General features: G+C 35.2%; 1 protein-coding gene across 2 annotated transcripts in view; it reads right to left on the bottom strand.

The window, feature by feature from the left end:
* Window positions 1-27359, bottom strand: part of ZNF326 (zinc finger protein 326) — a 38345-nt gene that overhangs the window by 5407 nt on the left and 5579 nt on the right. Inside the window, exons 3-11 of one of the 2 annotated variants that reach the window (XM_059375351.1) lie at window positions 21699-21734; window positions 21490-21601; window positions 18949-19354; window positions 16365-16563; window positions 12388-12523; window positions 7168-7315; window positions 5371-5470; window positions 3174-3304; window positions 1082-1177 (exon numbers count right to left, since the gene is read on the bottom strand). In XM_059375351.1, the coding sequence (XP_059231334.1) occupies window positions 1082-1177; window positions 3174-3304; window positions 5371-5470; window positions 7168-7315; window positions 12388-12523; window positions 16365-16563; window positions 18949-19354; window positions 21490-21601; window positions 21699-21734 (1364 nt within the window). The remainder of the gene's footprint in view (window positions 1-1081; window positions 1178-3173; window positions 3305-5370; window positions 5471-7167; window positions 7316-12387; window positions 12524-16364; window positions 16564-18948; window positions 19355-21489; window positions 21602-21698; window positions 21735-27359) is intronic. The other variant, XM_059375352.1, reaches the window with a different exon arrangement.

The raw sequence follows: 27359 nt of genomic DNA, 5'->3' as shown, positions 1-27359 counted from the left end.
ACAGATCTGTACCCCTGAAGCAAACAGTACATTATATGTTAATAAATAAATTTTTAAAAAATTATAATTAAAATTTAAAAAAAAGAAAGAGACTTTTAACTAAAGAGAACAAACTGATGGTTACCAGAGGGGTGGTAGCCAGGGGCGATGGGGGAAGTAGGTGATAGGGATGAAGGAGGCCACTTGTTGTGATGAGCACTGGGTATTGTACAGAAGTGCTGAATCACTATATCGTACAGTTGAAACTAATATAACACTGTATGTAAACTAACTGGGATTAATGCAAAACTTAAAAAAAAAAAAAAAGTGAAATACAAAGGTCCACAGTAACTATACACTTGTCATATCCCCCAAGTTATCCTTTCTTTAAAGATCAAGAATAGGGGCAACTGGGTGGCTCAGCCAGTTAAGCACCTGCCTTCTGCTCAGGTCATGAACCTGAGGTCCTGAGATTGGGGCCCTTGTCAGGCTCCCTGCTCAGTGGGGAGTCTGCTTCTCCCTCTCCATCTGCCCCCCACAAGTGATCTCTCTCTCGCTCTCTACCTCAAAAAAAAATTTTTTTTAATAAAATAAAATAATAAATAAAAATCAAGAATGACATTCTGATCTTCAATCAGACTCCTGCGTTTCCCTCAAATGATCTAGAGTGAGAAAAGGATAAGAGAGGAATGGCTTAGGGGCGCCTGGGTGGCTCAGTGGGTTAAGCCGCTGCCTTCGGCTCAGGTCATGATCTCGGGGTCCTAGGATTGAGTCCCGCATCGGGTTCTCTGCTTGGCGGGGAGCCTGCTTCCCTCTCTCTCTCTCTCTGCCTGCCTCTCTGCCTCCTTGTGATCTCTGCCTGTCAAATAAATAAATAAATAAAATCTTTAAAAAAAAAAAAAAAAGAGAGAGGAATGGCTTATTGTTCCCGGACCCAACAAATCCCAACAATTAGGAAAAAAGATGTCTTACTTATAAGCAAGATACTAAGTAAAATTCTTCCTAATGTTGCACTATATATAGACATCATAGTTACTATGTCACTATTTAATTATAAAGATACTATGATATAACCTAAAAAGGTTTTGCCCTAAAATCTTACCTTAACAAAACGTTCGTATCGTGCCTTCACTATTGGATTATTTAAAATGCTTGTAGCAGTCAAGACACTTTCTCTTTTTATTTGCTCCTTGTAAGCCTGTGAGAAATAGAACACAGTGAGGTACTTGGAAACTATACCATGAAAATATTTCTTAGATTTAAATGATTTACTTCCTAGCAAATTAAGTTATAAAGCCAACAGCAGCTACTGGGATACAATCTAAATCATCCATGGATTAAAACAATGAAGATTCAATAAGCCAATCAGACTCATTAAAAAACACCCAGTCACCAAATATGATACATCCAAATCTACAAATAGATGCTTTCTCTCCTTCCTATTCCACATGTACATTGCCCCGCCCCAATTCTGCCAACTACTAATTTTCATGCCATTAAAAAATAATTTTTCATACTACTAGAGTAATTAGTCTTCCTCTGGACTGTAGTTAGCATAAGACTATATTATATAAAGGAGGAAAGGTAATAATATGGATTGTCTAGTTGCCAAAAAGGTGTCAAGGGAATATCAAAAGAGAAGAGAAAAGTACAAAGATTTTTAAAAGATTTTATGAGCTCTAAAGCTCTAAGTGGCTGATGAAGTCTGAGTTAAATGAGGATCACATCAATACAAAATATGAATTTAAGACTCAGGTATGTTCTATTTAAAACTTAAGTCTTTAGGGGTGCCTGGATGGCTCAGTCTGTTTAGTGGCCAACTCTTGATTTTGGCTGAGGTCATGATCTCGGAGTCCTGGGATTGAGCCCGGAGTGGGGCTCCACACTCAGCAGAGTGTCTGCTTCAGGACTCTTTCCCTGCTGCTCGCACACTTGTTCTTTCTCTAAAATAAATAAATAAGGGGCGGCTGGGTGGCTCAGTGGGTTAAAGCCTCTGCTTTCAGCTCAGGTCATGATCCCAGGGTCCTGGGATAGAGCCCTGCATCGGGCTCTCTGCTCAGCAGGGAGCCTGCTTCCTCCTCTTTCTTTGCCTGCCTCTGCCTACTTGTGATCTCTCTCTGTCAAATAAATTCAAAAAATCAAATAAATAAATAAATAAATAAATAAATCTTAAAAAGTAAATAAAACTTAAGTCTTTAATATTTGAATTTTTAAATTTGCTTCTCAAACGAGCTAGTTTCGCATACTATAAACACTATTTGAAATAAACTGGACTAAATAAAATCAACCAATATAAAAGCAGAAATATGCCAATCAAAAAGAAAACAGTACATTTTTCCTAGAATTTGAGTAAATTTACCTAGAAATGTAACAATAGATAACAGCTGATACTAGTTTATTTTTCCCAGCAATCAGAAAAACGTATGTTATAATCAAATCTTTCCTTTCTTTTTTGATCTAAAACACACACACACACACACACTCTCTCTCCCTCTCTCTGTCCTCATAAAACTGTTTTGTACCAACTTTAAAAAAAGTGTTCATGAAAAGAACAATTCAACAGCTCTGATTTCCTGAAGCCTTACTATGTAAGCTTATACTACATAATGCTTATATCAGTCAGGCACCATTTTAAGTGTTTTTTATGCTTTAACCAACTTAATCTTTTTTTTTTTTTTAAAGATTTTTTCTTTATTTATCTGACAGAGATCACAAGTAGACAGAGAGGCAAGCAGAGAGAGAGGAGGAAGCAGGCTCCCTGCAGAGCAGAGAGCCCGATGTGGGGCTCGATCCCAGGACCCTGGGATCATGACCTGAGCCGAAGGCAGAGGCTTAACCCACTGAGCCACCCAGGTGCCCCACCAACTTAATCTTTAAACAGTTATGTAAGAGTAGAATGATTATCCATCCCCATTTTACAGATAAAGCAGCTTAGGCAAAGAAAAGTTAATTTACTTGCTTACCACTTATTATATACTGAACCAGAATTCAAACCCAGGAATTCTTGCTCCAGAGCTCAATCTTAACCACCACCAGGCTTAACTACTATGCTACACAGACCCTCTAGGTTATCTTCATAGTTTTTTTTACACAGATTAATAGGGCTGTATGCAAGCAGGTAGGTGTGAAACAATGGCCTTTAAAGGACAATAAAGGATGAACAAATAATTCAATGACTTCATTAAGATAGATACCTGCTTCCCTTTGATATGATCAGGAGATTTTAAGTGCTGCTGCACTGAGCTGTGTAAAGCAGGGATATACACACTGCATGCACTGCAGTGAACAGTCTCTACTTTCATCATGTGATCATCTGCAGTAACACCTACAAAAGAAAGCCAGTTATAAATAAGAAAAGTAATGATTTACATATTCTTATTTCCAACAAAACAAGTTTTTATTGTTTCCACGGTTATTTATAACCCCTTCTTCCCCCAAAATAATCAAAGTATGTAGATTATGTTAAGTTTTTCTACATCTCACAAATCTGCATATACAGATTAAAAATCTGGATAATAGATAAAATTATAAAATATAGTAACAGTGTATTTCCTAATCATGTTATATAATCATGTTCTGAGGCCTAAAGTCCATCCCCAAAATATATGAGACATGTTGATTTTGTACTAAGAAAAAAATTACCATAATAAATGTGGGTGGACAGGGATAGGAAAAAAAATGTCAAGACTAGATTCACAAGAAACAAATTTATTATAGATAAAGGTATAAATATATGGAAGGGAAAGGTGTGAGAGAATATGGCACTTTATAGGAATTCCAAGTAATTCAGTATGGCTGGGGCACTGAGAATAAAGAAAAAACAAAACACCCTGGAGATCTTTGCATGTCAGACATAGGAATTTGAAATTTATCCTGTAGAGGATGGGGAACCAGCTAAAATTCTTGAAGTAATATAAGTCATGCAGAATTAGAGATAAGAAAGAAAATAATAATTGCCAAGAGAACAGATGGAGATTTGAACAAATGTAATAAAGAGGTAAAGAAGAGACCTGGAAGATATTTAAAAGACAGAAATGATCAGGCGAGCCTGGGTGGCTCAGTTGGTTCAAGCCTCTGACTTCATCTCAGGTCATGATCTCAGGGTCATGGGATTGAGCCCCATATCGGGCTCTCTGCTCAGTGGGGAGCCTGCTTCCCCCTTTCTCTCTCTGCCCGACTCTCTGCCTACTTGTGATCTCTGTCTGTCAAATAAATAAATAAAATCTTAAAAAAAAAAAAAGACAGAAGTGATAAAATACAATGTTACAGATAGAACAAAGTATAATTACATAGGACTATACACTTCTGGCTCTGATGATGAGGCCAACTTCCAAGGTAAATAAAAGACAGCTCAACAGGATTTTTGTTTTTCTTTATGGGGTGGAGGATGCTCAAAGTTTGGAGTACACAAATTTTTTGATACACAGATTTTGTGAGACCCCTAAAGAGAAAAGTCAGTAGGCAGTTGGATGTCCGAGACTCGGGTTCAGAGAGAAACCTTTGCTAGGCATATAATGTATTAGTAATCAACAGAGATGGGTTAATTTAAGCTCTGCAAATAGATGAATCAAGAGGAAGGAATACAAAAAAAGAAGATAATGGAACAAAGGAAGAGCAGTGGGAAATGCCAACTTCTAAAAGCCTCACAGAGAAAGAAAAGTACAAGTAAACAACAGCAAGGGAATAAAGAATATCAGGATAGTGATATACCACAGAATCCAGGGGAGGAAGCAGATGAACAAACATCAGTAAAAATGCTATAGAAGTACGATAATAATTCAGAAGAATCTACTGAAGCTGATGTCAGAAATTTTTATCAGAGCAATTTCAGGAGACCACTGGTAATAGAAAGTGGTCTACTGTGGGAAAGTAGTAATGGGCAGTGAATAAACACATCAGTGTGGACTATGCTTAAAGAAGCATGGTTGTTCAAGGGGAAAAGCAAGTTTTAGGGCAAATATTGTCTGTTTTTCTTTTCTTTTCCTTTGTTTCTTTGAAGACTTTTTTTTTCTTTTTTAAAGATGAAAGCATAGGCTTCAGAAACAGAAAAAGAAAGACTAAAAAATTGAGTTCACTATTTGAGCAGATGTCCTTAAAGAGATGAGAAGGAATAAGACAGCCAGAAGATATATAGAAGAATTCACCTCCATCTAGAGGAAAAGCTGATTTTTTTTGTAACTGAAGTGAAAGATGTAACAGTAGATCATGATAAACTTGTAAGCATGAGAAGTTGTCCTCAAAGGAATTCATCTCTAATAACCTACTCATGGCTACAACATTTGACTATGTACTTGACTTGGTCACTCTAGTAGGCCATCATTTATACTGAAATAGGGTATGGTATATAAAAAAAACATGTAAATTTCTAAAATAATTTGTTTAAATACTTACCTTCCATAACATCTTTTTCAATTATTTTAACTACTTCTGTTTGATTATTTGTCTGTTGCTTACGAATAGATGTTTTCTTGAATTTATTCACCATACATTCCTATAGAGCAAAATAGGAAGAAACCCAGAAAGTCTTCAGTGAGCACTTAGAATATGCTTAGCATCAAACTAACAGCCTATGGAAGATAGTATCAGTTACATAAGAACTAATATCTGTTCTCAAAGAGCTTACAATTCAGTTGAAAAGACTATCATAAAATACAAAGAAAGCACTAAGACACTTATAAAAAATATTTGCTTTCAAAATGTATTTTCTATCAATAATAGCCGAACTATGAAAAGAGCCCAAATGTCCACTGAATGATGAATGGATACAGATAATAGTGTGTGTCTGTGTGTGTGTGTGTGTGTGTGTGTGTACACATATAGATAGATAGATAGATAAAGATATATGGTGGAATATTACTCAGCCATCAAAAGAATGATGCAGATGGAGCTAGAGTGTATTATGCTAAGTGAAATAAGTCAGTCAGAAAAGACAAATAACCATGGGATTTCTTTCACTCATATGTGGAATTAAATTAAATTTGGAAACAAAACAGATGAATATAGAACAAGATGGGGGGTGGAGAGGGAAACAAACCAAGAAACTCAACCTGATGGTTGATGGAAGGAGGTGGGTGGGGGATGGGCTAGATGGGTGATGCATATTAAGGAGGCCACTTGTTATGATGAGGACTAGGTATATATGTGATGAATCACTGAATTCTACTCCTGAAACCAAAACTGCACTGTATGTTAACTAATTAGAATTTAAATAAAAGTTCGAAAAGAAAAAAATATTTTAGGCATAAAGAACAAGAGAAATCAAAGACAGCTAGAAGAGTTAAGAGGTCTTCTCAAGGCAGTTGAGTACTTAAGTCCTAAATGATAACTAGGAACCAACCAGTTAAGGAATGAAATTACAGGAAGAAATGTTTCTAAAGGTGCACAATTCTGAAAGGATATGGAGGAATGCATGATCATTTTATTTTTAACCCCATAACAATTTCATGCTTTTGTCCAAATTAACTGTATGTACAATTAGCAGTCCAGCTCTAGTCCCTTCCTTAAGCATCCCTGGCCCCAACGATCTTCCCCTTCTCCAAACCCCCCTGACTACACTCTCACTCCCAGCCCTTCAACTTAACTGTACCATCTATGGATATATAAGCACATTCTCTTTCCAACTACTGTTAGTTCACAGAGGGTGGTATCTGTGTCTTTGGTCCCTGCACAGCACCTTTTGTTAAGTATTCAAGAAAAACTATTGAACTGGTAACCACACACTGATAATATAAAGGACACCAAACAGACACCCACTCTCTGGCTCTGAATTCAGACTGCCAACTAACTGACAGAGTTATTACACTGCTCTGAGTGTGATCTTTCATGATGAATAGGAGTTGAGATCAGGCTCAAATGACACAATGAATGAAAGTACCCAGCACGGCACAAGGTGCAGAGTAGACACTCAGTGAATGATAGCTGATTCTGCATCAACAAACAGTTGTTAATTCTTTTCCTGACACCTCTGATAGAAACTAATGTGAAAAACATAAAATGGTTTCCCAAATTACAAATCTAAAATCTATTACAGAGGAATTCACGTTTAATTCTGGGCTTTTTTTTTTTTTTTTAAGAACTCTTTAAGTAAACAGTACACTAAATTTTTAGAAACTTAAAACGAGAAACTGGAAAAGTAAAGAATTAAAGTTATCAGATAAAGTGCTTCTTGTTTTAAAAATAGCTACTTACATGCAAAAACTCCATAACTACTTTATCAAATTTGGTTTGTTTCTGAATATGATCTAGTGTTTCCTGGTGTGAAGAACTTTCCAGATGTAGTTCAATATCTTTTTCTTCAAACGTTCGGAATTTACAAAAGGAACATGTGAATGCCATTCTATAAAGAAAAAAATGTTTTCTTTAAATATTACCTTATTTGCTTAGAGTTCATAAGGCCATACTAATAAACCTAATTTTACCAGCATAAATGATTTCCTTTATTCCATTTTATGGTTGATCTAAATTTAGCTGAAGTCAGAAAAATCAGTATTTCTTTAAATACCTACTTGGACAACACTGTTATTATACCACTTTACATTTCTGGCCCACCCTGGAACTCCTTGGTACAAACAATGGAAATCAGTGGATCTACTTAATCTGGTCCTAAGATATCCATGTCAAGTCTAGACTAGTTAGAAAGCCATAGCAAACTTCAAAAAATATCAAGTTCCAAAGTTTCATTACTTATTTTATTTTCTGTTCCACTCTTAAGCTCGCAATCCACCAACGTAGTATCAACAAGGCCAGGTGGAATACCAAACCACCCTAAATCACTCCCCTGGAGCTCTTCGATGAGCAAAAAAGCCTGCCCTTTAGGGACTACTTCAGGATGACTGATAAGCCTGGACCAGACAAATTTAGAAGCTCTGGAGTCACTTCAATATGAACTTCCCCCTTTTCCTCCCATAAAGTGTTCCTGTCTTATATATTCTTATTATTTCCTTTTCCTAGAATTATGACAAGTTTCTTAACTTATTTCTTTGTCTGCAGTCTCCATTTTCCAATTAATTCTTTATACCACTATAATATTTATTTTCCTGGTTAAGATTATGGGATCTGTAGCCTACTGCTGGGTTTATATCCTAGCCCTCTTGTGTGATGTTGGGCAAATTACTTAACTTCTCTGGGCCTTAGTTTTCTGATCTTAATGAGATAAGAACACTTAGAGAAGTACAGTGAGGATTAAAAATATTAACATATAGAAAACCCTTAGGACAGTTCCTGGCACACAGTAATAATTCAATTAATAACTGTCACTTCCTAAAGGAGGCAACAGCATTTCGCTGCTCAAAAGACCTTACTGGCTTCATGGACTTAAGCCTCAAAAAACGAAGTCAAAACACTTTCAGGTGCCATTTAAGAAAGTTTTTAATCTCTCCTGTATTTTTTGGCTTTACCCACTAAATACTTTTAAAAGTATCTGGCACATGGTATGTCTTCATTGTTTAAATTACACTTTCAACCCCCACTAGATTCATTTTCAATCTACACAGCTTTCCATTTCCTGAATATCAATGAAAAATCCCTGTTTCTTTCTATGTCCTCGAACCATGCCCTCTGTCTGGGCTGCTTAACAGCTCCTATTGCAATCCTACCCTCCCTCGGTCAGTTGAAATACCACCTCCAACCATCTCCCTGATTTTCCTGCACTCCTACTGAGAAGTTATCGCCTGTAAAACACTTTGTACTTCTCTTCTGGCACTCTTCCCCATATATTATTGTTTGTCTATACCTCTCACACCCCTGTACTCTTCCCCCCAGGCTCCCTTCTTTATTTTATTGAAAGCATTCAAATATCCAAAAAAAAAACTATCATAAGAATAGTTATTCACTGTCAATCTCTTATCCTCCTAACTCAAAATAAAACTGTTATGATGAACTAAAGTAATTTTAGACTATTTTTAATAATTCTTATCCTAAAATGACAATTTAATTGAACTGACATTTTTTGGCTTATATCCTCAGATTCATATTTAGAGTTGTGGAGAAAACAGCTAAATGAAAGTTCAATTCTTCCATTTTCTCCAAATCACCCATTTATTAACATGGATATATCCTATCCAAAGCTACAATTTTTAAAGGGGGAAGTATTCATAGGGTAAATAGAAAAATTATTCTTCTAATGTAAAACACCTCCAGATTCCTACACACCTGAAACAGAATTCATTCCAATTTGTTTCCACCCCTGTCAAAAGAAGGAATTCTATCCACAGTGGCAGAGATACTCGTTAAGGACCAAAACTAGCTGCCTTTTAAAAGCTAGAACTTCTTTTCATGAGTTAATCCTTAATAAACTTAATCCTACTGTTTACAAATTATGAGTAACAAATCAGAAAGAACACAGGACAAGGTTATTGAAGCTAGACGCAAAGATTATACAAGCACAGTTGACCCTTGAACAACAGCAGTTTGAAATGCACAGGTTCCTGGTATGCAGATTTTCTACAGCACAGTTCTGTAAATGTATTTTCTCTTCCTTAGGATTTTCTTTTCTCTAGCTTACTTTATTGTAATAGAGTATATAATACCTGTAACATACAAAATATGTGTTAAATCAACTGTTTATGTTATCAGCAAGACTTCTAGTCAACAGGTGGCTATTGGCAGTTTTGCAGGAATCCAAAGTTACACATGGATATGTGACTGGATGGAGGTTAGCACCCCAACCCCCATGCTGTTTATGGGCCAACTGTAATACCGAGCTCATTAAAATCATAGATAATCTAAGCAAACAAAAAAATCTGGGAATCCAGATGTCAGTGAATTTTCTTTTACTGCATTTTACATAAATAAAATCAACGTATATATTAAAACCAGGTAGTAACAAAGAATATTCTATTTAATATGGAAGACAACAGATAATTTAAAAAATATTTCCATAGAAAGGTCTTCAGATGCTGCTCTTAAAAATGTTATCTTCTTGGGGCACCTGGGTATCTCAGTGGGTTAAGCCCCTGCCTTTGGCTCAGGTCATGATCTCAGGGTCCTGGGACGGAGCCCCAAATCAGGCTCTCTGCTCAGCAGGGAGCCTGCTCCCCCCGCCCCCCGCCTACCTCTCTGCCTACTTGTGATCTCTGTCAAATAAATAAATAAAATATTTTGAGGAAAAAAAAAGTTATCTTCTAAACTAACATAAAGTTTTACACATCTAGAAAATTCACTAATGTGTAATAACTCATTCCCCTCATCTACACAAAACAAATTAACTTTTAAAGAGCAAAACTAGGAGTGCCTGGGTGGCTGTTGGTTAAGCAACTGTCTTCAGTTCAGGTCATGATCCCAGGGTCCTGGGATAGAGTCCCCTGTTGCGTTCCTTGTTCAATGAAGAGCCTTCTTCTCCCTCTGCCCCTCCCCACTTCTTGCACACACACATGCACAAACAGAGTCTCTAACTTGCTCTCTATCTCAAAAAAAAATCTTTAAAAAAAATAAAGAACAAAACTATATTCTGAATAGAAAATACACTGAATTTACTTTTTACATTTTATAATCTTTAGCTTCCTGGCATAAGCAGTAATTTAAGAAAAAGATGATGGAAAAAATATCAATTACTGTCCTTTAAAAAATTTTTTCTTTTAGGCTTTTTCATGCATATTTAACATTTCGTATAGTTTCTATTTTGCCTGTGTTTTCTCCATGTTAATGCAGGCTTTGTAACTTTCATTTCCAACAATGGCCTAAGAGCCCATAAAGGGAGTGTCAAAACTTCCACATACTTGACCACTTGCTATCACTGTTACTTGTTTCATGTTTGGAACTACTATAAACAATGTAATTATAATGGGCATCTTTTTAGATTAAACTCTTTTATACTTCTATATTATTTTCTTGGAGAGACCACCAACTATAAAAAAATCCAAAACATTTTTAAAAACTGCTAAATTCGGGTCACCTGGGTGGCTCAGTCAGTTAAGCTTCGGACTCTTGTTTATGCTCATGTCAGATCTCAGGTTGTGAGATGGAGCCTGGCACTGGGCTCCACGCTACCTGCTTAAGATTCTCTCTCCTTCTCCCTCTACCTCTCCCCTATCCTCCACTCTCAAAATTAATAAATAAATAAATAACCTGCTAAATTCCTTCCCAGTAATTATAACCATACTATTTGGTTATCAACAAATTATAATAGTGTACTTTAACTGTATCTTTGTTGGTAAACCAATGTTTCCTCTCTCCTCACTAATAAAATGCCATGCTATTATTTAAATTTTCAGTTTATCTTATAGTGAGTTTCAACATTTTCCTGAAAATTATTAACTAGCTGGTGTTCCTTCAGACAATCACGTACTGAGCACCTTGTTTTTTTCCCATGTAAAAAAAAAAAACAATGGTTGCGCGTGTTTGGGTGGTTCAGTCAGTTAAGCATCCGATTTTTATTTCAGCTCAGGTCCGGATCTCAGGGTTGTGAGATCCAGCCCCACATCCAGCTCCTTGCTGAGCATGGAATCTGCTTAAGAGTCTTTCTTTTGCTCTGCCTCTGCCCCTGCTCACTCTCTTGTCAAAAAAAAAAAAAAAAGAAAAAAAAGAAAGAAAGAAAGAAATACTGGTTGGGTGATATTTATCTTAGACACATTAATCATTTCTTGTGTCAATATTTTCCAAGTCTGTTTGCTTTCAAGTTTTAAATTTTTATTTAAACTAATGTGGTCATTATTTCCTTTGTAATTTATTCTATAACTTTTAAGCCTAGGGAAAAAAACTTCTATAGTGATTATTTATAATTACGCTATTTTAGTTTCCTGTTATTCTCCATTTTGTAGGTTCTTTAATCCACCTGGATTTCATCTTCACAGTTATAAGAAGATGTAAACTTTTCTCTTCTTATTGTTCAGCTGTTCAAGCAACCCCTCTCCCCCTATTTTTAAGCAACTCCCCTTTTGTTTGCAACCTCTTCTTTATTAAATATTATATTCTTATTATAACACATATATTTACAAGTTAATAATTCTATTACACTCAAAATTTTTCTGGTACCACATATTTTTAACTATTACAACTTTATAATGTTTCAATTATCTCGAAAGCTAGATACTCTTCTTTTACAGAATCTTCTTTGGAATCGAGATTGACAACACCTGTTATATTTGTAAATATTGTTGTCTTACCCAAGAATATCACTATGTCTCTCTGTACTCAAAGGTCAAGACTTTGTGGTTTTCTTCGTGTTGTGACATGTATTTCTTTTTAAGAATACTCTATGTCCCAGTATTTTTTACTTTTTGATTACCATCTGAATGGAACTTTTTTCTTGTATTTTCTAAGGAGTGACTGACTGCACAGAAATACCAAAGATCTTTGATCAGACCTTTCATTTGACCCTCATGAATTTTTTCACATGCCAATTGATGTATTTGCATTTTGTAGGAGACGGTTTTTAATGAGACCAATTTTCAGACTCTACTAAGCACAAACCTGTATCCATCTCCATATTTCTCACTGTTTTTTTCTCTTCTGCGCCTTTGTTTCTCTCGCCGAGCCTCGATTCGTCGCTTTTCTTCTTCCTCATTTTTAGGATCAGTTTTTGCTAGGATATCAGCAAAAGTCAAAACTAAAAATCATTTTTCCAATCTCCCTTTTTAGTTTCCACTTCATAAAGTATAGACGTGCAAGTTCACCTGCTGACCACAATCTAAATGAACTCACCAGAAAAATCAGTTTGAGATTAACCAGTATTTCTCCAACTTCATTCATATAAATACCATCATCATGAATTCAATGCTTTTAGATAATTTTTTCATGTTCATATGATGAACTACATGGTGATTACAACTGTAGAAGTTAAACCCATGAATCACCCAGTATAGTACTAATCAGTCACGAACATCAAAATTACCCAAAGATACTTTTTAAAAATGCATATGCCCCGAGGTGCCTGGGTGGCTCAGTCAGTTAAGCCTCCAATTCTTGGTTTTGGCTTAGGTCAGGATCTCAGGGTTTTGATATAGAGCCTGATGCAGGCTCCATGCTAAGGGAAGAGTCTGCCTTAGATTTTTCTCCCCTCATACCCACCCCTGCTCCTCCCCCAGCCTGCACTCTCTCTCTTAAATAAACAAACAACAAACAGATCTTTAAAAATTCGCATGCCCTTGTACACGTCACTTGCCTAAATCCTTGTTTAGGATGGAATCAGAACATCTATATGTTTTAAAAGGCTTCCACATGATTTTGATTCAGAGTTTTGTCTTGGGTGTTATATTTATTGTTGGGAGCTACTGCTAAAGGTACAGTATTGTCCCATTACACAGAATCACCTTCAGAGGACAAAGGGAAGAAATTTTTCATGGTGCCCAGTACCAGGAAAAAGTGTGCTTCTTCTGGAAGACTGCTTTGCTTTTAATCTGTGGACATGACAACTCTTAGAGATAGTCACATTTCCAACTTCACATAGTTAAAAAAAATCAAGAGCCAATTTGAAAATGAAATTAAGAAAACTGTTTCATTCATGTTAGCATCAACAAGAGCATACACTCAGGAATAAATTTAACAAAAGAAGTATAGAACTTAGACCTCAAAAACTATCAAACATTGCTGAAAGAAGTTAAAGAAGATCTAAATAAATGGAAAACTAAATAAAGGGTTCATAGATCTGAAGACTTAAAACTGTTAAGGTGGTTTTACTCCCTAAACTGATCTAGATTTAGCACAATCTCTGGCAGAATTCTGCCTGACTTCTTTGTAAAAATTGACAAGTTGATTCCAAAGTTCACAGGGAATTGCAACGCATTTAATAGTGGAAACAACACAGAATAGTGGCAGCAATCCTAAAAAGAAAAACAAAATAGAAAGACTCATATTTCACCTTACTGGGAAAGACTGAACACTTCTCATCATCAAGGCAAAAATAAATATACAAAAAGAAAAAAAACAACAAAAAGTAATTCAGTGTACAAATAAAAACAGACAAAATATTTGGAATATATTATTTTGCTGCTACATGTTTTCACAAAGAATGCTGAAAAAACTTTCCTTTAGCTTTTATTTAGTATATCCTTGCCTTCATCTAATTTGATCAGATGTACCTGATTTCATGTACAGATACATTACAAAGTGAAAAAATAAAATACAACAATATAGATAAGTAACAGAGTAATCTGCCTCTGAACTTTTTTATAAAAAAACTTTACTGATTCACATACCCTACAATTTACCCATTTAAAGTATCCAACAACCCACTGGTATTTAGTATATTCACAGATATACGCAAATATCACATTATCAATTTCAAAACATTTTCATCACCTCTTAGAGACCTAGTACCTGTTAGGCATTATTCCTTACTCACACTACAGCCCAGAACCACCACTAACTTAGGTTCTATCTTTATCCATTTCTGTATTCTAGACTTTCATATGAAAAAAAGTAATGTAGAATGTGGACTTTTGTAACAGGCTTCACTTAGCATAATCCTACAAGGTTCATCCAAGTTACAGCATGTAACAGTATTTCATTCCATTTTGTGGCTGGAAATATTCCACTATATGAATATACCACATTTTCTTTATACATTCACATTCACTGATGAGTATTTGGGTTGCTTCTACCTTTTGGCTACAATGAATACTGCTGCTACAAATATCTGTATATAAGTTTTTTTGTGAACACCTGCTTTCATTTTATATATCCTAGATATACATCCAAGAGAAGAATTGCTGAATCATCTGGTAACTGTGTAATCATTTGAGGACGAACATGTTTTCCAGAGCAGCTGCACCATTTTACATTCCCACTAGCAGTGTATGAGAGTTCTGATTTCTCTGTACCCTCACTAAAGACTTATCTGTCTTTATGATTCTAGCAATGCAAGTCACATGAAGTAATATCTCATTGTGGTCTTGATTTACAATTCCCTGATAACTAGTGGCAGGGCATTTTTTTCTTGTTTATTGGCTATTCATATAACTTTCTTGGAAAAATGCCTGTTTAGAGATTTTGTTCACTTTTCAGTGGGCTATTTGTCTTTTTATTGAATTGTAGAAATTCTTTATACATTCTAGGCAGTTTCCTTTTCAGATGTATGATTTGTTAATGTCATCTGCCACTCTGAGTTGCCTTTTTACTCTTCTGATGGTATCCTTTAAAGCACAAAAGTTTTTAATTTTAATAACGTCCAATTTATCTTTTTTTTTCTTTTGTTGCTCAGTTATTTTGGTTTTCTAAGAATTCCTTGTCAAATTCCAGAGTCATGAAGGTATATTTCTATGTTTTCTTCTAAGAATTTTATAGTTATAGTTCTTACCCTTAGGTCTTACACCTTCACATTTGAATGTGGCTATCCGGTTGCCCAGTACCACTTGCTGAGAAGACGGTTCTCTACCAACTGATTCTGGCATCCCTGCTAAAATCCAGCTGACCATAGTTTTATGAATTTATTTCTGGACTTTCAGGTCTGTTCTGTTGATCTGTATGTCTGTCCTCATGCCAGTACAAGGTCTTGATAACCGTGCCTTTGTAGCAAGTTTTTACTTTTTCTTTTTAGGATTGCTGCCACTATTCTGTATTGTTTCCACTATTAAATGCATTGCAATTCCCTGTGAACTTTAGAATCAGCTTGTCAATTTTTGCAAAAAAGTCAGGCAGAATTCTGCCAGTGATTGTGCTAAATCTATAGATCAGTTTAGGGAGTAAAACCACCTTAACAGTTTCAAGTCTTCAGATCTATGAACCCTTTATTTAGTTTTCCATTTATTTAGATCTTCTTTAACTTCTTTCAGCAATGTTTGATAGTTTTTGAGGTCTAAGTTCTATACTTCTTTTGTTAAATTTATTCCTGAGTATATGCTCTTTTGTTAAATTTATTCCTGAGTATATGCTAACATGAATGAAATGGTTTCCTTAATTTCATTTTCAGATTGGCTCTTGATTTTTTTAACAATGTGAAGTTAGAAATGTGACTATCTCTAAGAGTTGTCATGTCCACAGATTAAAAGCAAAGCAATCTTCCAGAAGAAGCACACTTTTTCCTGGTACTGGGCACCATGAAAAATTTCTTCCCTTTGTCCTCTGAAGGTGATTCTGTGTAATGGGACAATACTGTACCTTTAGCAGTAGCTCCCAACAATAAATATAACACCCAAGACAAAACTCTGAATCAAAATCATGTGAGAAGCCTTTTAAAACATATAGATGTTCTGATTCCATCCTAAATAAGGATTTAGGCAAGAGAGGTGGAATGTGAATTTTTAAAATTTTTAGCTCTGGGTAATTTCGATGTCCATGATCAATTTATAACTACACTTGGTGATTCAGAAATCTACAATTTCTATGACTATTTCTACAATCATAATTACTATGCAGTCTGTCATATGAACATGAAAAAATTATCTAAAAGCACCAAATGTTTAAAAAATTGGAAGTACCTTAAGCAATTGCAATTACATTTTCTTACTTACTGGGTGATTTGCTGAGGCTCATCTTCTCCACAGGTTTTGCTAGCTTGGGTTTCTTGATAAAGGTTCCACCAGGCTTATTAAATGGTTGCATCATTTTTCTCTTTATTCCTCTTGCAGCGGCAACTGTCACATTGGTGGGTTTGTTTTGATAGTCAACAACAATTCCAGGTCTATGAATGCTTCCAAAATCACTCATATGCTGCAAATTTGTGAAATCAAGAAGTATTAGCATAGTATCCAAAGATAAAGTAGGAATTCACACAAAGTTTACATGTTCTCTAGCTAGTAATTTTCACCTGAAAATTCCCCAGAATGTACCTAATTTTACATGTCCACTCTGAATAAACACATTGAAAAGCTTTGTCAATTATAACATGAACTCAAATCCAGTGAATTAGTAGTTTTACTTCCAGTAGAACAAATATGGATATTTCCTACCTATTTTTTTTATTTGTACCATTCAAAATTACTTGAGATCATGAACAACATATGTGCCTGTCAGAATATTACCACTTGTACAACTCTCTGACAACTCCTCTTCAGAGTTCCTAATTGATGTTTTCCCATGAAAAGACCTTAAAAGACATCTTTATTTCACTAAAACCTGGCTTAAAAACTAAGATGCATAAAGAAGACCATATTTGAAGTCTGAAGTAAAAAAGATCCAGAAATCATTTAGGATTTCTCCCTGTTGAAAAAGGGAATGAGAAGGCGAGATGGAACATTAGTATGAAATAGGAGAGTTAAAGCATAACCATGCATCAACTTCCAGGACACACTTCAGATAAAGAATTACATCTGACGTTCCATTCACATTCTTACCTAGAGAAACATATTTTGACCCAGAAGCCCAAGAAGCGAAAGTTTACAGACGAAGAGTCATGCAACCAAACGACTCTTGTGTCCCTTCCTCTTCTCTTGTCATTAACAGAATCCACTACACCAAGAGGCCACATGTCCACAGAAATTTATTCTGCTAATCTTACTTTTACAAGATAAAGATTGAGGAGTAATCTGAAGAGAAGGATCCAATGGGAATTGTACAAGTGAAGATTAAAAAAGAAAGTCCTGTTGGTTCATCTAGTTCATTAACAGGAGAAAGAAAGAAATGTCCATTCAGACTAGAATGGTGAACACAACATACAGGAATGCCTGTTTTTCTATTGTGGAAAACAAAATTAATATATGAAGTCTCATTAAGAAAAAAAATCATTTGCCTAAAGTAATAAACAGCATGGAAAATGTTAAGTGTTTTTCAAATTTTCAAACTGGAATTGATTTTCAACTTCAAAACCCAAAGCCTATTGCCCCAACAATTTTCAATTAACCTATAGTCACTAATTATGGTGGAAAAGCAACATATTAGTTGCTTACATTTATATATTATGCTTAGGAATCCCTAGCTAACCTAGTATAACCTTGAATAGATTAGTGTTACCAGGTAATTTATAGTCACATTAGAAATATCTTCATTAATTATCCATTAAAGGTGCAATGCATTTTACATAAGTAAAGGGTAACTGTTATAAATGCAAAATTTCTACACAAAAATGACAAACTACACTCATGTACCAAAGGCTAATGAACAGTTAAAAACGTGTGCCCTACTACATTTTTTTTATCAGAAGTACTTTACTCTGCAAAGAGAATATTAAGAGTAACTGATTTTAAAAAGACAAAAAAACTTCTTACATTAAAGTAAAAACACAGTATCCTTCATATGACCAAACTACAAAACTCCACAATCTACATACACTTACTAAGTAAAATTTCATGTCAGTCAAGTTATCTAAGAACATAAATCATTATGTTTATACTATATCCTGAAATAAAACACTTGAAGACTAGTATATTTACTCATGCTAGCAATGATTTACAAAATATTACTTCCTAGGAAGGAGCCAGAGACATGTTTATACAGGTAGGAACTCATTTCTCAATAGTAAAAACTAGTGACACAAGGGAAAACAGAACACCCAGCAATAGGACATATTGCAAGAGAGTGAGTTAGTAATTATAGTGACCGCAAATCATTCTACAACCTATTAAACTTATCAACTTCTTCACCATGTAAACATGGCTAACCTACCCTCATCTATCACCAACTTTTAGTCCCTTGTGTTTATTGTGAAATATGGAGCTCTGAAGAAATTCTATGTGCTAGAGTTAGCAGCAAAGTATAAACATTTTATCATACATTGCACCTTTAACCTACTCAAAAACTCCAAAGGGTTCAGTTACCTTTTACAATAATCCAAGAACTGTCCCACCAGCAAAACTGCTAGTGTTTACAAGGAAAAATGCAACTCCTTTTAACCCCTTTTAGACCAAAACCTAATATCCTCACCTTTTTAATAAAGGGAGATTTGGCAAAACTTATGAACAATCATCTCACACTGCCACTTAATTTTCTGAAGTGCTGAAAAAACTTTTATAGGCAACCTAAAAATTATGCTTATGATTGAGCTTTTGCTTCAAAATACACTGGGATGAACAGTGTTTATTCTAGATGAAAACCATGGTCTTGAAAGGGTTTAAAAGAGTGACTAGTGAAAAGAATCTGAAAAGATTCTGTTGTACTTACTCCTCGGCCTCGGCCTCTGCCTGTTGATGGTCCTCCAAAAGCATCATAGTTTCTGCTTCCAAACGTACTTTCAGGATAAGCAGGCGTTCCTCTCCCCCGAGAGCCTACAGGTGCAGGCTTCATATGGGGTGAAGAAAAACTGCTGTAGGAAGAGTAATTCTCTCTTCCTCTGTCCTCCATAAACCCAGGCCTCAATTTTGAACGGGAGTAAGGTGCTTCCCAGCTAGACCCGCCCTGGTTTCTACCTCCGAAAGAGTCAAGGCTATTCCGGTAGGAGCTCTCAAATCGACCACCATAACTACCTCCGAAGCGGCTTTGTTCGGGTTCATTAAAACCATAGCCAGATCTGTACAGATCTCGCCCACCCAGAGAAGACCTGGAGTCGTAAGACTCATAAGGTCCAAACCTGGAAAAGTTGCACAGTGAGGGAAAAAACAAAAGTAAGCTTACTAATGTTAGACAATTCAAAAGACAAATTATCAGATGACATTTATCAACTAAAATTCATTTATACCATACTGGTTTGCACAGTTCTACTTTTATTCACACCTGATTAGGGCTGGGCAGTTCAACATGAGACCAGATAGAAAGCTATCTGAGTCAATTTTTAAGTATGAATTGAGTTAAGTAAACCTTAGGTTAAAAATCTGCTTTGTAGCAGCTTTTCTATTTTATTAAAATGATTTGTCTGTCAGTATTTAAGCCCAGCCCTAGTCTTGGAAAAAGTCATTTACTATAGTTCACAAGCTACTCAAACTTTCTTTGAATCCATCCCTAGTATTGGAAAATACCAAATATTTACAATATTTTGGCTTTCAATAGGGACAAAAATTGAAGACTACACCGATATAAGCTATTTGTGACACAAAAGAGATCCTTTTGCACCCCCAATAATCTATATCACAAAACTGCTTCATTGTGTCTATAGCAGTTAAAATTTGGAGAATTATCTCTGGTTATGAAATTTGATATCCTGCCCAACTTTGGGTAAGGTCAATAATCAATCCTCAGTCACTTTCCACTTGTAGAGACTAGCAAATCTAACAAATCTAGAAGGATAAGGACATAAAATAGAACATAAAAGTAAAAGACCACCAGCATATACCCTCTGCACATAAATTATCAAGGCAGATGAGAAAGAATACATTTTAAGTCTTCAATTATTTAAAAAATTCTTTCCTGGCAGGAAATTATCACATAAAACTACTCTAAAAAGGGGAGCACACAGTCTCCTCAAGGTCTTAATAGAGTCAACAGAAGAAACAAATCATCTTACTTCTCACAAATCCAAAGCATGGATTACAAAAGTTGCTTGGTATCTTACAACATAATTTCATAAAGGCCCACAATTACACATGAGATAAACAATAACATCTACATAGTTTATGCACAATACATTTACAATGCAATATAGCAATAACGGATATATTAAAACATTTATTTAAATGTGTTACATTACTTCAATTATTTACAGATCACTAAGTAGAATTACTATTTACTTCTGAATCCTGGTAACCATATAAAAATTACTCCTCTTTCCAACTCTTTTTAAAACATCTATCACATATGCAAAATTGTTGCATCTGTTCATCTTTTTTATTTTCCACTACTATAAACCATAGCGGCATATTCAAAGCAGAAAGAAGAAAAGTAAAGCATCATTCAGTCCATCCTTAAGGAATCCAGATCCTCCAACTTATGAAGAAGGAGGATAGTTTCAAATGTTACCTAACTAGTTATATTTAGTAGAAATATCTGTGCCTGTACCCTCTTTGCCTGAAATGTGGTCAATGCTAAAGCCTATGCTAGTTCAACTAGTGTTGAGCTTTACACAGTATCAACAGTGAAATATAAAAACAATCTGAACTCTAGTGCATTAAAATAAATGAAGGTATAGTATTCTTGGCTTTGATACAATGCTCCTGGCTTAGAGCATAGTGTTTTTGGTATAAGTAGTATCTGCCAATAAATAACCTAGACATGAACCTAAAGAATGTTTTACTATTACAATATGCTCTTACAATTTACTCTAAAATTAAAATTAAAAAAGTAACTATCTTACATGTTTCTCAGAAACTGAATGCTGCTAGACTGGTTCAGTTAAACCATTCCAGTCAAAAACTGATTTGCTGCTTTATAGAACACCCCACCTTAGAAAAGATACTTTTAAAACTCATAAATAAAATAACTTCACAAATAATATTTCCAATAACATTTTTATATCATTTGTTCAGAACATTCTGAATGATAAGGAGTTAAAAGTAAAAGAAGTTTTAAAAAAATTCACTAACGAAGACAGAAAATCTTACTCTATCGTACTGAAATGAAAATAGCTACTTAAAGTTTTCCTAAAATAATGTCTGTCAGTGGCCCTGAGATAATTTTTAGAACCATTAATTAACACCTTTAAACATTTAAGGTGATTATTCAATACCAAATAGTGAAGTTCAAGTATCATAACATGCCTAAGGAATACTTAAATTAAAATATCCAGAATCTTATAGTCATCTAATTATTTGGCCAAGTGATTAAGCAATTTACCTGCTACCCCCACCACCACCACTGTGATTGTCCATGCCATATGACTGGTTTAGGTAGGAGTCCATGGATCTTTGACCCCCATAGGATCCATGGCCATAGTCACGGTCCATCCCTATAAAGAGTTTAAAAAGAAAAAAAAATTAAAAGATGCTCACCTTTACTGGCACCCAAAAGAAGAATTTTTAGATAAATATCCTTGAATGTCAGACCTCCATAAGATCCGGGGCCATAATCACGATCCATTCCTAAAACAGAGTTAATAACAAAAGGTCAGTAAGATATACCATACTCTTTGGGAATCTTTGCATATCTTTGCATAAAACACAAGATGTATCAGTTATCTGAGATAATTCATCAATAACATTTAAGCTAAACTCACACTAGACATGGAAGAAAAAAACTCAGAGGATAAACTACTGAAAAATCAGATTTGCTAAGAAAACTTAATTTTTCAAAAAAAATTATCCAAAAAATAGACAAAAATTATCAACTAAAAAGTTCTATGTTAGAATTATTTTCAGTTTAGCCAGTATTTAATTGATTAGAATATTCCTTTAAGATTCTATCTTAGGAATGACACCGTATGTAATCAATAATAAATAATTCCTACTCATAGGAAAGTCAGCTTTTAATAATGCCAATAAGACAAATTTTTGTTTGAAGTACAGTTTTTGTATCTAACTCCTCAAAATGTCTAAAAATCCAGGAGCTGCCACATTTTCAACTAGCTTAATTTCAAGTTCATATACTAACTGAAACAGACATTTTAAAAACTAAAATCACGGAGTAGGGGACCAATCTGTGGTACTATGTCTGTAAATAATAACAACAAACATTTAAATTCTCAAATACTCTGAATAAAGGGAATGAATGTGAACTCTAGCAATGCAAAACACTAAAAAAATTTCTAATATATTAAGAGTACTGAGTATATTTTATGACACTGCAATTCTACCTATATCCCAACCGCTAACATGAAAAATACAAGAGGTAATAAAATGAATTTACTACGATTATAAAAAGTGAAAAGTTTTTTAATCCATTTAGAACGTGTCCTATAAAGTCCTTTAAAATCCTTTATTACCACCGTCCCCAAATTTTATGCACTAATAAATACAACAGTATACATAGAGCAAATACCTTCATTTATATTTTTTAAACACTAAATTTTAATTACAATCACTTAAATATTTCTGATCCTAACAACAACAACAATAATAATGACAACAGCAACAACTTCACAAAAATACCACTCAGAATCTTGCAACTTTAAAGCTGGAGGCAATCTAAAAGGATAAAATTCAATCTTATTTTATAGATTAGGGAGCTAAAATCCAAAAAGATGAAATGATTTTCCCAAAGTTCAGTAAGTATCCACCCTTCTAGTTTTATGCTATAGCTTTTACGTGAAATGCTCTCCTCTAAAACCCCAAATATCTGCTTCTTGAAATCTCATCTTTTAAAGTCCATTTCAAACACTAACCCTTCCAAGAACACTTTTTTTTTTTAAGATTTTATTTATTTATCAGAGAGAGAGAGGGAGAGAGCGAGCACAGGCAGACAGAATGGCAGGCAGAGGCAGAGGGAGAAGCAGGCTCCCTGCTGAGCAAGGAGCCGAATGTGGGACTCGATCCCAGGATGCTGGGATCATGACCTGAGCCAAAGGCAGCTGCTTAACCAACTAAGCCACCCAGGCGTCCCATCCAAGAACACTTTTAATGATACTGTCTCAGTTGATTATCATCTCTTTCTTCTAAATAACTACAAGTCTGTAGCTCTTATATGGTGCTTATGATACTCTGCCTTACATTCTGCAACTTGTGGCCTCATCTTAAATGTACAACAGTCTTGTGGTCAGGGCCTTGTTTTTTATTAATCCTCTTATATATTCCAGAGCCACAGTTCTCAAGGAATAATCTGTTCACCATTGGGAGTTGCCAGCGACCTTTCAGAGATCCACAAGATCAAACTCCAGGGCACTTTTGGGATCCATAAGATCAAACTATTTTCATAAAGAATACTGCAACATCATTTGCCTTTTTCACAGGTTCACATTTGCACTGAAGAAGCAAAAGCACTGGTGGGTAAATCTGCTGGTGCCACAACACAAATCAAGGCAGTGGCACCAAACTATACTAGCAGCCACTGCAGTCCTCAACAATGCACACTTGCAGTAAAAAATAATAAAAAAAGAACTGCCATCTCCATTTACAAATGTTCCTGATGAACCAGTAAGAAGTATCAATTTTATTAAATTGTAACCTTTGAGTACACTTTCTTTCTGATATTATTCTCTGTAGTGAGATAAGAAGTACACATAAAGAAAGCAAATTTGCTGCACACCAAAGTATCACAGTTTACTCCAGGAAAAGCCATCATGCAAGTGCTTGCTTAACTGAATTAGCCACCTTACAAGGAAGACAATTTTTATTAGAATGACAGATCAACACTCAAAAACTAAGGTTGTCAGACTTGAGCATTTGGCAGACATTTTCTCAAAAATGAACAAAGTAAAACTCAATTCAAGGAAAACAAGTATCAGTACGTGCTGCCAATAAAATTTGAGCTTTCAAGTGGAATTTAGAATTTTATAAAACTTGTATGTACCAATATGCATAACAGAGCACAAAAAGTTCATCAATATGCAAAAAGTACTAATGAGCTCTTTTACATTGTTCTTTTCACACTAAGACTGCCTACGATATATGTAATTTACATTTACGGCTCACCTCAATTCCAACTGTCTACACTACAAGTGCTCAATGTGGCCAGTGGACCATTTTAGAAAAAACAGTTCTAGACTAATAAAATAGTCAATTATTTGTGTTTAGAGTTGGTAACGTATGTTCATACTCTCTCAGATAGAGGGCAATTTTGAAATTAATAAAAATTTCAAAGTTAAAAGCCTTTTTCTAAGCCTCATACTAAAAATAATCTTAAGGGGTGGGGCAGGTGGCACAGTAGGTTAAACATCCAATTCTTGGTTTCACCTCAGGTCATGATCTCAAGATCATGAGAATAAACAGAAAGGGAGGAAAAGTGGAAGTAGGAAAACTAGTTAGGAGGCTGCTGCAGTAATGTAAGGGAGATGCTTGTGGCCTGTAGCAGGATGCTACAGGTGGCCAAGGTGGCTCTCCACTCAGCGCAAAATCTGCTTGGGATTCTGTCTCTCTCTCTCTCTCCCTGCCCCTCTTCACTGTTTGCATCCTCTCTCTCTAAACAAACAAATAAATAAATAAAAGCTTTAAAAAATAAACAATAAGAAGAAGAATCTTAAGAGTTAGGTTCAGTTAGGTACATAAAGTAAAAAGTCTTATATTTTATTATTTCTGCTAGTTTCAATTTTGAGATCACAGAGGCTGCATTTGGATACTAAATCCTTGCTTTTTTATTTCAACATGGAGTCATAAATTACTAATATTTACTGAACACCCACATTTTGCCAGGCATCATGGAATACACAAAAATTAAGAGAGCTATCTTATTTACACAGCGATGACTTTGGCTTATTGTTCATAGTACTGTTATCATTCAATTAATTAAAAAGAGAAGAAGGAAAAGTCTTTGTACTCTATGTAATCTATAAGATGACTGCTTATATATAAATAATATTCTTCCAGGTTGCCAAATGAACTTAAAAATCACTTTAAAACTAAAACTGTTAAGAATATAACATTATATCTTTACTATTAATATTAAATGAAACTAATTCACTCAAAAATAAAACAGACCTAATGTTTTAATTAAATCTATTCCACTGTGGGCACCTTGGTGGCTCAGTTGATTAAGCCTCTGCCTTCTGCTCAGGTCATGATCCTGAAGTCCCAGGATCTAGTCCCACATCAGGCTCCCAGCACCGCAGGGAGTCTGCTTCTCCCTCTGATCTTCTCCCCTCTCAGGCTCTCTCTTACTCTCTCAAATAAATAAATAAATAAAATCTTTAAAAAAAAAAACTATTCCATTGTTTTGATCACTCTGTCATACAAATAAGCTCAACAAATGTTACAACTCAGTTACAATTAAATCACAAGGAAGTCCCTGAGGAGTATAACAGGAAAAAATATCTGACTTAGGATCAAAAGACTTAGAGTTGTATGACACTAAGTCTTCAATGGGACCACTTTTCATCAAAATCCACACTACGGGCATCCTGCTACAGGCCACAAGCATCTCCCTTACATTACTGCAGCAGCCTCCTAACTAGTTTTCCTACTTCCACTTTTCCTCCCTTTCTTTTTATTCTGAAGAAAACAGCCAAAATAATTCTGTTAAAGTCTAAGTTTAAATCATATTCAATGCTTAGTAACTTCTAGTGACTTCCCATCTTACTCAAAGTAAAAGCCAAGGCCTTAAATAATCTGTAAGGCCCTATACAGTGGCTCTGAACCAAGGACAATTTTGCCCTCCAGGGGAGAGACATCTGACAATGCTTGAAAGCACTTTTGGTTGTCAAAACTGAAGGGTGGGTGCTGCTCACATCTAGTGCAAAAGCTAAGGATACAGCTAAACAGTCTAAAATGCACAAGACATCCCCCATAAACAGAGAATTATCTAGTCAAAAATGTCAATACTGCTGAAGTTGAGAAATCTTGCCCTATATAATCCAGCCCATCACTTCTTAACTTCATCATCTGCTATTCCAAACCCTTACCACTCCACTCCAGGTATACTAGGCCCCTTGCTGTCCCTAGAAATATAATAAATATACATCCATTTTGGCACCTACTGCTCTCTCTGCCTGGCACATTCTTCTCTGTAACTGTACCTCTCAATCCCTCCATTCTTTCAAGTCTTTATTTCCTACTCTCTCTCTTAGATATAAACAAATTATCTTTGATTTTCCAATGCCTTTGGCTCAAATCTCACTACTCTAACCTTGTCTTAAGAATGTTTGGCAAGTATCATATGCTCTAGTCAAAACATTCTTAAGTCTAGGGTAGGAGAGCCTGGGTGGCTCTTAGGTAAGCATCCAGGTCTTGATCTCAGGATCATGAGTTTAAGCCTCATGCTGGGCTCGACACTGGGCATGGAGCCTACTTAGAAAAAACAAAACAAAAAACAAAATACTATTCTTAAGTCTCTCTGAACCATAATGCACTCAACTCTACCTTTATTCCTGCTTTCCCTCTATCTGGAATGCTCTCTCTTTTTTGTCACCTATTTATATAAGAAGTTATTATGAAGCAGGAAAGAAACATGGAAACACTGGAAATAAAACTTCCTTCTAAGAAATGATATGGAGGAAATTTGGAACTTGACATATTTTCCAGTACCTTTTACTTCATCTCAGTCACTGAAAAATACAATGCTAACAATTAATTGTATCGTTGGCTTCATTTGGTAACTACACAACTTTCATTTTTTAAAGTCTACAGCATTTTCCTCTAGACAGCCCCATGGATTGCATCCTCACCTCCTCAAATCTGTGCTCAAATGTCACCTCCTTAATAAGTCCTTCCCCAACACATATACACACACACACACACACAACCAAACCACCACCACTACCACCCCTCCCCTCTGTCATTTTTCTCCTAAACAATTATTACCATCTAACATACAACATATGTTACTTCTTTATCTTGTTTACTTTCCATTTCACCGTACTAGATTGCATGCTCCCTCCAAGAGCAAAAATATGGGCTCCTAAAATAGTATCTGATACACAGCATTCACTCAAGAAATATTTGTTAAATGAAGTCAAATTATGTCTCTGAAAATAAGTTCCTCATTTGTAAAATGTAGATAACCTAGACCTCAAAATAATTGTCAAAAACAATCTTTAACCAGCACTGCATTCCAAAATCATTCAGAGTACTTTTTTATAACATGCATAACCAGGGACCACTTGTCTAAAACTAAGATTCAAG

Source organism: Mustela nigripes, chromosome 14, assembly GCF_022355385.1.
Source record: "Mustela nigripes isolate SB6536 chromosome 14, MUSNIG.SB6536, whole genome shotgun sequence".
In the NCBI taxonomy this organism is placed as follows: Eukaryota; Metazoa; Chordata; class Mammalia; order Carnivora; family Mustelidae; genus Mustela; species Mustela nigripes.
This window is presented reverse-complemented; position numbering and strand designations above follow the sequence as displayed.